Source organism: Capricornis sumatraensis, chromosome 5 (assembly GCF_032405125.1).
Source record: "Capricornis sumatraensis isolate serow.1 chromosome 5, serow.2, whole genome shotgun sequence".
Lineage (NCBI taxonomy): Eukaryota > Metazoa > Chordata > Mammalia > Artiodactyla > Bovidae > Capricornis > Capricornis sumatraensis.
The window spans coordinates 17,347,564-17,358,711 of NC_091073.1; the positions used below are offsets into that span (position 1 = coordinate 17,347,564).

The 11,148-nt window shown below is 43.3% G+C and overlaps 1 protein-coding gene across 1 annotated transcript in view; it reads right to left on the reverse strand.

The window, feature by feature from the left end:
- PON3 (paraoxonase 3) overlaps positions 1-3,595 on the reverse strand; it is a 41,715-nt gene extending 38,120 nt beyond the window's left edge. Inside the window, exons 1-2 of the mRNA XM_068972324.1 lie at positions 3,489-3,595; positions 2,015-2,085 (exon numbers count right to left, since the gene is read on the reverse strand). Coding sequence (XP_068828425.1) covers positions 2,015-2,085; positions 3,489-3,562 — 145 coding nt within the window. The 5' untranslated portion in view covers positions 3,563-3,595. The remainder of the gene's footprint in view (positions 1-2,014; positions 2,086-3,488) is intronic.
- Between the last annotated feature and the right edge of the window lie 7,553 nt (positions 3,596-11,148).

Sequence of the window (11,148 nt, forward strand, 5' to 3'; positions counted from 1 at the left end):
ATATATATATATATAAAATTAATGTGAGTATTACTCAACAAGACAGTAAACAAATGATTGAATGTTACATTTCCTTATTTTTTAAATCAAATTAAATCTGACCCCGAACCCACATTGCACTAAACTGGTAGGAAGTTCAGCCTGAGTCATTATTGGGTCTCTCTGCCAGGGTTGTGCAAATAGCTTAGTGGATTTTAAAACGAAGCTAAATGTTTGGGGAAGTCCAAATGGCCTTTATTCTACACTAGTCACCACTGAAATATCCATTGCCAAGCTCATGTGGTCCCTCTAATTTAGGAAATTTTGCCAGTTATACAATACTGCACGTGCACACACACACACACACACACAAACACACACACAACCTTTGCTCATTCTGTGACACAAAGTGTGAAGGATCCAGCCTGTCTAAAGGTATATTGTAGTCATTCCTTTACAGGTCTCGATTCTCCCCCAGAATGGGACAAAGTCCCCTGTTATTAAAAAAAAAACAACAACAAAACACACAACAACTACATATTCCCCTCCCGTCTCCATCAAATCCCTTGAAGTAGCCCAGGTTTTTAAATGTCAAAGTCAGGAAATGATTTGTCTTCAGTTCCTTCTGCTTTCTAGCTTGCAATACACACCTCATCTAAGACTAAGGAGCACAAGCACCAGGCTGTTTCTCTATTTGTTTTAGAAATTGAGGGGGGAAATATATATGTATTAGTAACTTACCTTGGAGATCATTTATATCACAATAAGCTAGAGTGTTGTCCTGTCACATACTGAGTCCTTGACCCTAGGAGGTTTACAATCTGATTGTGAGAGAAAGACACTGCTGGCTCTGAAATAAAGCATGTCTTAGGTGTCTCAAGTGAATGGGAGTTTCAGAGTGCTATGAGAGTTCAGGGGTAGAAGAGGGATTTCCAGCTGATTTCAGCAAGCAGCAATGAAGAAATCATTGGAGGTAATTTCATGAGCAAAAGTGAGAAAATGAAAGAATACATTCCTAGAACAGCATCTGGCTAGATGTGTTTTTTTTTTTTTTTTTCCCTAGTAGTATTATCAGGGAGAGGGAAAGGCTCAGAGCCAGAACAAGCAATTGAAGCAGTAAGGAGTAAATGAGATCAGCTCTGTGTGGGGGCCCAAGAGAGGCCACAGGTCTCACATGAAACAGTGAGGGGAGAGGGGAAAATAAATGGCCCCTTCATTTTTGTTTTTTAAGATTTTAAAGTCTTTATTGAATTTGTTACAACACTGCTTCTGCTTCCCGTTTTGATGTTTTGGCCTCAAGGCATGTGAGGTCTCAGCTCCCTGACCAAGGCTGGAATCCCTATCTCCTGTGTCGGAAGGCAAAGTCTTACCCACTGGACTGACAGGGAAGTTCAAGTTTGCTACATTTTGGACTGAATCTCTTTGAGAATGCAGGTACCAAGCTTAAGAGAAGTCTGGAAGAAGAGCCGATGGGTGGGGGAGTGAGAGAGGAAATGACAGAAAGGCAAAGTAGATTTCAAACAGGAAAACAGGCCTGCAGTTTGAAAGATCAGGGATCCAACTATGGACTTTCAATTAATTAAGAAAAAAAATCTCAATTGATTGGGAGGTTCTTGAGAATAAGGGCTGTCACATTTCTCTTAGTACTAGCAGATAAATTTTGAAGGCAGTGATACTGGAAGCTAGGAGTATCATCAAGGAGAGGGGAGAAGGAAAAAAAAAGAAGTAAGGCAACAGAAAAAGACAGAAGGAAATGAAATGTCACAGAGTGGGCAGGAGCAGAGTCCAGCAAGGGACCAACCAAAGAGTAGACAACAACATATTTCAAATGATGGAGAGATGTCAGTAAGAGGACCGAGAAAAAGCCATAGATTTTGACGTTTAGGATACCCCTTGGAGACGTGGAATCAGATAGCTTGGGTAAAATTGATGAGGCTGAAGCCTCAGTAGGAGGGTTTAAGGAGTAGCAGTGAATTAAATTAGCAGCTTCAGTCAGGGGGATGGTGACCAGGAAATTGTACTGTCATATACATACCAATTCCCTCAATAAGGTGGCAGTTCTGGGGTTCTACTGACTCCACTTTTCGATATGCATTCATTCTTTCTCTGTGGAAGATAAAAACACTGGAGATCAATGCACGGCATCCAAAATCAATGTCTAACCACAGTCTTTAACCACCTTCAAATTCATTAACTCTCTCATCATTTATGGATGATATCACAAATAAGTAGGCATCTCCTTTTATTTACATTTACTTATTTAATGTGGACACACTCTGGGTAATGTGCCTATATTTTTTAATTTAATAGTATATAAGTATTATTAATTTAAATGCATAAAATCCTATTATCTAATGTGATAAAGTATTATTTATTATAAATCTGCACTTTGATTCCCTTAATCCCTTGTAGTCCTTGTCCCCAACTGCCTTCCCCAAATTCAACAGGGTCTCCTAATAGCTAAACTCTGTAGCTTTTGCTTTATTATTTTTAAAATTTTATGTTCATTTACTTTGCAAGTTCATGAGTTCATTAAACTGCCCATAGTTTAAACAACTGGCCAAATTATTTTTGAATAATGGTTTTGATTCCACAGTGAAACATTCTTCTAAACACCAGGAATAATTGTACATTTTTATTAAATTGTATTCAGGAAGATTCTATACTTATCTTACCGTGAGTTTTAAAAAAATGCTCTTTAGATTGGCTTTATAATTATTATTTTTCATGATTTTCTCACTTGCATGCACTGGGAGCAAATGTAACAATAAACTCAAGCTGAACTAGAATGTCTTATCAAAAGGCACCGTGCTCCTCAACAGATTCCGCCAGTAGATGCGAACCTCTGAGAAGACCAACTTCTCTTTGGAGAAATTGAAAACAACCCAAAGAGGACTGAAAGCAAGTAGACGCTAACATCTATTCGGGAACACATGTCATCATCTAACAAACATTTCTTCTTACTAGCCCAGTATTCTCCCGAGATATTTCGGGAATGGCTATCACCACTAGACCTTCCACTTCGAAAGGTCAGGTCAGATACCAGACAATGCCAATCTCCCCTTGCAGGTTTCAGTTCATTTCCCTGCTGTCCTGCTAGCTCCTTTAATCTGGTAGCCCGGTACCCCTCAAGGTTGAACTTGCCTTGGACAACCTCTGAGTCAGCCAAAAACATCCAGCCGGTAGCCTGGCTCCCTCCCCCAAGACCAGCGCTTCCAACAGAGTTAGTTTGTTCAAGGGTGGGTGGAATGCTGACCTGGGGAAGAGGGGGAGTTGCATAACTTTCAGAAAATAAATCGGGGCATTTCTGCCTCACGATCTTAGGAAAGGCAAGAAATCAGCTCACTTTCCACATCAGAGTTTCTCAAGGGATAGTTTGTTAGGTGGAATTGAGAAGACGGGGTCCCCAAACAGCTCATTCTTACCCGCTAGGAAGGCGGCCCGGGGCAGCCCTTAACCTAACTTGGAAGAAGAGAAAAAAACCCAGGACGCTCAAGATGCCAACTCACCTAAATGTCAAAAATCTCTCCCCGACTAGGGCCAGGCCGGCGCCCAGCAGGATAAGTGCCACCAGCTTCCCCATGGTCTCCAGGGTCCAGGGGCGCCCAGTGCGCGCAGAGCTCTCGGGAGGGGCTGCGGGCCGCGCCGGTCCCGCCCCCAGTGGTGCCCGCCCCGCCCCTCCTGCGCCCGGCAGGTGCGCTGCCAAGGCGCTGGGCTAAGGTCGCTGCGGCCCGCCCTTCGCTGGAGCGCTGCTCCGGGTTCAAGGCCACATTCACCTGCTTTCAAGGAAACCTTTACTCGCGGATTCCTTTATTCTTCAGGGCTCAAAATACAGAAACAGGACCCATAGCCCTGGGTTCCCTTGGCAGCTTTGGCGAGATCCCTCGGGTGGGTGGGACGATAGAGGAGGAGGTTTGCAGCCCAAAGCTGCGGAATTCTACCTCAGCTCCTCAAGTGGCCTGAAGGGGAAACTGGAGGTGCAGAGAGCGCGGGGAGCTGTAGTTCAGACCCAGAAACTTTGCAGTTTGTGGAAGGTAAGGTGTTCTATAAGACGCAGAATTGATCCCACACACAGGGTGGAGGCGCGGCGCAGGGAGGGGGAGGATTCTGTTTGTGGACTGGGCGGATTTGTGAATGTCAGCATCTGCCCCCAACATTTGAGATAAAAGTCAGGAGAAGTGAAGGAAAAGAAATAAATAGAATAGGTAACAAGATGAGCAGAACGGAGGCGAGAGGGGGAGAAGGGAAGCATAGCTTCTTTGGAAGGTTAGACTTTCAAAAGACCCCTAGATCCTTCTTTCTTCTGGACCTTTAGGTCCTGCCAGGCAAATAATCTGTACCCTCCCACACTCATGATAAAGATCAGGTTGGAAGAAGGGGAGCACGAGGTGGGAAAGACTTAAAGAGTTTGGGCAAAGCCAAGTAGCATCTTCAAGATCTGCTTTTATTTTCCACAAGGAAAAAAAAAAAAAAAGGACTATTCCTTTTGAGTTTAAGTAAACAGTGTTTGAGAGAACACAGAAGCAGAGATATTAAGTAAAGGAGGTTTCTGACTTATGGGATACATAAATACTGTCTGAATACATAATTATAGTGGAATAATAAAGCTTGCCATTTATGCAGCACCTACTGTGTACCTTGCATTGTCCTTAGAACTTTGCCTATGTTAACTTTTGATTATTGGTACTTCTCTGAGGTAGGTAACATCCCAGTTTTATAGGTGAGAAAGCCAAGGCACAGATTAACTGTGTAACTTGCCCTTGGCCACATAGATAGAGAGTGGCAGTGTGAGCCCTTCCTGTGCCCTTCCTCAGTTATGCTGATTTTTATTAAAGCTGTGGAGGAGGAGGGGGGGACGCTGGAACATCTGGAATTGCATTGATAAGACAGTTACTTCTTCAGAAGATTAATTTGAAAAGAGTTCACACACAGGAGGAATGCATATTTATATCTGCCTGCTGCTGCTACTGCTGCTAAGTCGCTTCAGTCGTGTCCAACTCTGTGTGACCCCATAGATGGCAGCCCACCAGGCTCCCCCATCCCTGGGATTCTCCAGGCAAGAACACTGGAGTGGGTTGCCATTTCCTTCTCCAATGCATGAAAGTGAAAAGTGAAAGTGAAGTCACTCAGTTGTGTCCACTCTTAGCGACCCCATGGACTGCAGCCTACCAGGCTCCTCCGTCCATGGGATTTTCCAGGCAAGAGTACTGGAATGGGGTGCCATTGCCTTCTCCGATATCTCCCTGTATTTCTATAAAAATATTGGAAAGATACACAAGAAACTAACAAACTGGTTTCCCCTAAGTGGGGCAGATGGGATGGCAAGGAGACTTTTCAACCTTCTTAAAAAATATTTTATTTATTATTTGTGGTTGTGCTGGGTCTTCATTGCTATGTGAGCTTTTCTCTGGTTGCAATGGGCAAGGGCTACTGTCTGTCTGGTTGTGGTGTGCAGGCTTCTCAATGCAGTGGCTTCTTTTGTTGCAGAGCACAAGTGCTAGGGACTCAGGCTTCATTAGTTGTGATGCATGGGCTCAGTAGATTTGGTTCCCAGGCTCGGGAGCACAGTGCTTAACTGCTCCAGGGCACGTGGGACCTTCCCAGAGCAGGGATCAAGCCTGTTTCTCCTGCCTTGGGAGCTAGACTCTTTACCACTGAACCACCAGGGAAACCCTTAACATACCTTTTAATATAACTTTGATTTTTAATAAAGAGACTCCTGTGAAAAGAGTGACCCATATTTCAGAAGAAAATGCATAAATACACACACCACACACACACACACATATGGTGTGGAGATTCTGCTGCTGCTGTTGCTTCACATTTCTTCACTTAGTCAACATCCTGCATGTTTGTTTTGAAGAAAGACAAACCCCATGGATCACTGTGTGGTGATGACTCTCCAGACAGGTTCATGGCCACTGAGTTTGAATTGTTCTCTGGAATGGTGTGTGTGAGTCCATGGGAGACTGGGAAGGAAGGGAAGGAGTGTTGCTTGGTGTTCACACTCAGCACTGTTTGGTGAGCACTGACAACTACTTGCCCAGCACTGAAGACTTGGTGTGAACAAGATGCCCTTGCCTTCAAGGGGCTTACATCCTAGAGGGGAAATATATTTCAAGGAAGGAAGAGAGGGAGGAAAGAAGCAGGAGGGAAGGTGAAGCCAAAAACCAGAAAAAGACAAAGTAAAGAAGTAAGTTGTTTCATGTTCTTTTATGAAATAATCAGTCATGTATAGCCATGAGAGGAGACAGAGAGGCTCAGGAAATAATAGTTTTTTATACTCACAAAACAGAGACAGAAGGACAGGCATGGTACAGGGCCACGTGGGAAAGACACCTGGGTGACTGGGAGGCAGAAAACAGGACAGGAGGGTTGAAGCCGCTCCCTTTATTGGGGTTTTGACAGTAAAGCCAAGGCAGGGCATGGTGTAGGCTGTTGCTTCAGTCGTGTCCGGCTCTTTGCGACACTGTGCACAGTAGCCTGCCAGGCTCCTCTGTCCATGGGATTCTCCAGGCAAGAATACTGGAGTAGGTTGCCAGTGTGCAGGGCAGGGTGAACTACTTAGGATTGGCTAGTTTGAATAATTTTGGCAGGTTTGAGGCTATAAGGTAGTTGCTAGTTTCCTGGCACCTGGTTCTGGGATGACTACGGCAGAGGAATATTGTCTCTTGGCGTGTAAGGGCCAGATAGAGGGGATATGGCTCTGGACCAGTTAGTTTGTGAATCAGAGACATGCTTCTGGTGGAGCCCCTTGCTGTCTCCCAGAACTGGAAAAGCCTCTCTAAAGAGGTGACATTAAACCTGAGACCTGAAGTAAGAGAAGAAACTAGGTTTGTAAAGAATGGGAGGAGGGGGATTTCAGTTGAGGGAAAGATCTTGGTGTTTGCCAGGACCTGCAGTTACAGTGTGGCCCAAGCCATTGCTGGATGAAGTTGGAGAGGGAAGCAGAAGCCAGATCACACAGCATCTTGCAGGTCTTGGTGGAGAGATCAGTAACACAGAAAGGTCTTGCAGGAGATTGACGTGATCTGAGTACTTTGCCACTGAGTAGGAAATAGATTGGAGTGGGGAAAAACTGGTAGGCAGAAGTCCACCTGCAAAACTGTTTTGGGTAAGAGGTAATAACAGGGGTTGCAGCAGAGATAGGAGAACAGATCTGAAAGGATGTCACTTGGCGATAGAGTCGGGTAGACTTACTGATAGTTAAGGACAAACATGGTATGAAAGATGCCTGCAAGGTCTGAGCTGGCGATGTTAATTTTGGAGTAATCAGTATACAGGGAATATATAAACCCATTGGAATGGATAGGAGAGAGAAAAGAGCACTCAATTTGGCCCTAAAGAGCCATTACATTTCTATTAATATTTGGATGAGGTGTGCAAACCAGCAAAGGAGGGGAAAACAGGAGATAATGAGAATAGTGTTGAGAAAGCCAAGGTGGAAGAGTGTTTCGAGAAGGAAAGAAGAGAGCATGCCAAATGCTGCTTAGAAGTCAGGTAAGATCAGAGCAGAGATAGAGGTAATTGGATTTGGCAACACAAAGATCTCTGATGACCTTGACATGAACAGAGACCAGAGACCAGAGACCTTGAGAAGTGAATGGCTAATGAGAAAGAAGAGACAGTGTGGATCTCAAAGACTTTATTTATGATGGATGTATTAGTTATGTATCGTGATGCACTCCAGTGTTCTTGCCTGGAGAACCCCAGGGACGGGGGAGCCTCATGGGCTGCCGCCTATGGGGTCACACAGAATCAGGTACGACTGAAGCGACTTAGCAGCAGCATGATGTACTAAACTATCCCCAAACAAGGTGGCTTAAAATTCATGATCTGGGCATTGCTGTTGGTCAGAAAGTGGAAGCAGGTTAGTGAAGTGCTTCTGGTTCGCGGTCAGTCATGAGGTTGCAGTAATCTGAAGCCATTTCAGTTGCACGTCTGTCATCAGGAGACCTAAGCTCCTTGCCATGTGGACCTTCCCAAGGGCTGCCTGAGAAATGTCTTCAGGATAAGGCAGCCAACTTTCCCCAGTTAGTGGCCTGAATGAGGGAGCAAGGAGGAAACCTTGATGCCTTTTATGACCGAGTCTCAAAAGTCACAGGTTGTCACTTCTGCTTTATTCTGTTTGTTAGACATCAGTTGCTAAATCCAACCCACTCTTAACACATTATTGACAGGGGCATTTTTGCAGAAACTAACACCTGTGGCTGGCGATTTGTTTTGTAAGTGAATGTCAAAACATCTTCTGGTCAATCTTGTGCATAACAAAGGATGTATGAATATGTCTGTGGTCAATAAGTTGTTAAGGAGCAGTGCATTAAGCTTGCCTTTGGGGGAAGTGTTAGGTAAAAGACCAGGACACCAAAAAAGTGTCTAACAGGCTTTTTAATGGTGAAGTGCTCCCAGGCGGGGTTCCCCTGACCGAGAGAGGCAGGTGGAGGAAGTCCACGCCCGGACCATGTTGGGGGTGGCTTTTATACGTTCGTTGCGAGGGATGGTCAGGCTAGATGGACGGGGGTTCAGATAGGTTCAGCCGAGGCGTCCTGGGCTGACAGGTCCTTCTACGTGGCTGGGGTGGGGTGGCTTTAGCTGGCGAAGTGTGCTGTCATTGGTCCCCAGGATCTGGGAGGCTCCTTCCGTTAGGGACTTACCCCGCAGGCGGGAGGGAGAGGAGGGGCAGCCCATCATGGCCCCGGGTCCGGCCTTACAGGAAGAATGTCAAATCTTTGGACATATTTTAAGCCATCAGTGGAATCCAGAGAAATGATGTGATGGTTAAAAATGTGAGATCAAGGGAGTGTTGTTTTTCAAATGGGAGATGCAGTTAGAAGATCTTTGTACTAATAAAAATGAATCAGTAGGGAAAGAGTTTGATGACACAGAAGACAGAAGGGATAACGGAAAAAGTGAAGTCCTAAGCACAATTGGAGGACTCCTTCTCCACTTTAACAGTAGAAATAGGAGGAGGTGGATGCAGCTACAGAGAGAGGTGTAACTTTGGGAGGGGAAATGTGAGGGGGCTTATATCTGGTTGTTTCCATTTTCTCAGCGAATTATAAGACAAGACCTACAGACCAAAGTGTGAATAGATAAAAGATTGTGGGACGTTTGAGGAAAAGAAGAAGCTATAAAATTACTAACTCAAGAAAGAGAAAAAAGCTAATCTACTAAAGAAATTGAGGAATGCTTGACATTTTGAGTACCACATCTGAGCTTTGACATTCATTCAAGAGAAACCATTCAGCTGTTTTGTGATTTTCCCAGGTCACAGAGAGCTGCTCAGGTGCATGTGTGAAGTACAGAAACGGTTTGAGTTTTGCTTCCTAAGACAATTGGAGGAGAGACGTGTAAAGGGGTTGAGAGTATACTCAAGGAAGTGATTAGAGGATGCAAGCTGGATTGGATAAGCAGAGATATTATGCATAAGAGGGAACAGTTGGAAGGGGAGAAAGCTCTGGGGCTAGGGTTATCAATCAGTTTGACGTTGCTGCTACTGCTAAGTCGCTTCAGTTGTGTCCGACTCTGTGCGACCCCATAGACGGGAGCCCACCAGGCTCCCCCTGTCCCTGGGATTCTCCAGGCAAGAACACTGGAGTGGGTTGCCATTGCCTTCTCCAATAGTTTGACGCTGGAACAATTCAAAAATTTTAGAACCATGGAAGTACCTGAACAGATGACTTAGGAATGAAGGGGGTGGTGGTTGCAGAGTCTGAGACTTGAAATAAAGGTTTTACAGGTAAGAAAGTTTGTGATACAGAATATGGCTGTAGGAGCAGACGGCTGAGGCAGTGGGAGAAACGGGTATTGGGAGTGAAAATTTGAGGCACACAGAAGCTGTGTGTTGGAGGCTTTATCGATGTAGACTTTTAAATCACTGGGAAAGAAAATGGAATAGAGACGTTCTACTTTATTAGATGATTGCACTAATTTCCTTCAAAATGAATATTAATCCAAGTTTGGATAGAAATTAAGGTAGAAATCTGTGAAAAGGTAAGAAATATCTCTCTAGGAACTGATAGAAAATAATTTCCAGAAAAATGAGAAAGAATGTACAAGAGGAAAAAAGGGAGTTCAATGACATAATTTTTTTAAATAAATAGAGTATTGTCCATAGATATTAATAATAGAAATAATGAAAGAAAAATCACCATTTTGCAACTCCAATGTAATAATAATTGGACAAGAACACCACTGGATGCCAAATAGATGAAAGGTTTTAGGGAACAGAATATTCACTTGGATTTATAAAAAGAGAAAAAATTAACCCTGTTGAGCAGGTGATCACCACCTTAATCAGTTACTCAGATTTACCATCACAAAGAGTGAAAAAACCAATGTTTATATTCTGCATTGCAGTGTGGAGTACAGGTCACTTATTAGTATTCTTGTCAAAAGTGTTTAACCTAAATCTGGTCAAGCCTAGGGTAACTTCTAATTTACAGGAAATATGAGTGCTGCTGAATTGAGCTCAGGACTCCAGGAAGAAATGATCAAGTAAATTCAGAATGTAGATCATTCCAGAAGATATCTTGCTTGCACTGAAAAATGTGTCATTAAGAATAAAAACAAAAAATAGAAAGACTGTTTCACATTAAAAAGGATTCAAGAGACATAAGTAAATGTGAATTGTGATCCTCGATTGAATTTTGGATTAGGGAGCACGGGGGATGCAAGGGTTAGCAATTATTAAAGGCATTTGGAGACCACTGAGAAAATTGGAATTTGTATCATATTAGATGGCATCCCTATTAATGAGAGGTATTATTACTGCAAAGTGTTGTAATAACATTGTGGTTATGTGGAAGGACACCCTCATATTTAGAAGATGCAAGCTGCAATATGCAGAGATAAAATTTTATGATATTTCCAACTTGCTTTCAAATGGTGCAGAAAAATAAAGCCATCTTTACTTGGAAAAGTAAAGCAAAAATGGAAAAATGATAACTGGTGATTGGTGAATATAGGTGAAGGGTATAAGGAAGTCACTGAACTACTCTTTCAATTTTCCTCTAGGTTTAAACATTTCAAAAGCGGTGGAGATGGGGAAATTGGGTTTCTCCAAATTATCGTTTAATAATTTGTCTATGCTTAGTTCCTTTTTTAAAAATGTAATTCAAGTCTATAGTTTTTCTTAAATTAATTTAATTGGAGGCTAATTACTTCACA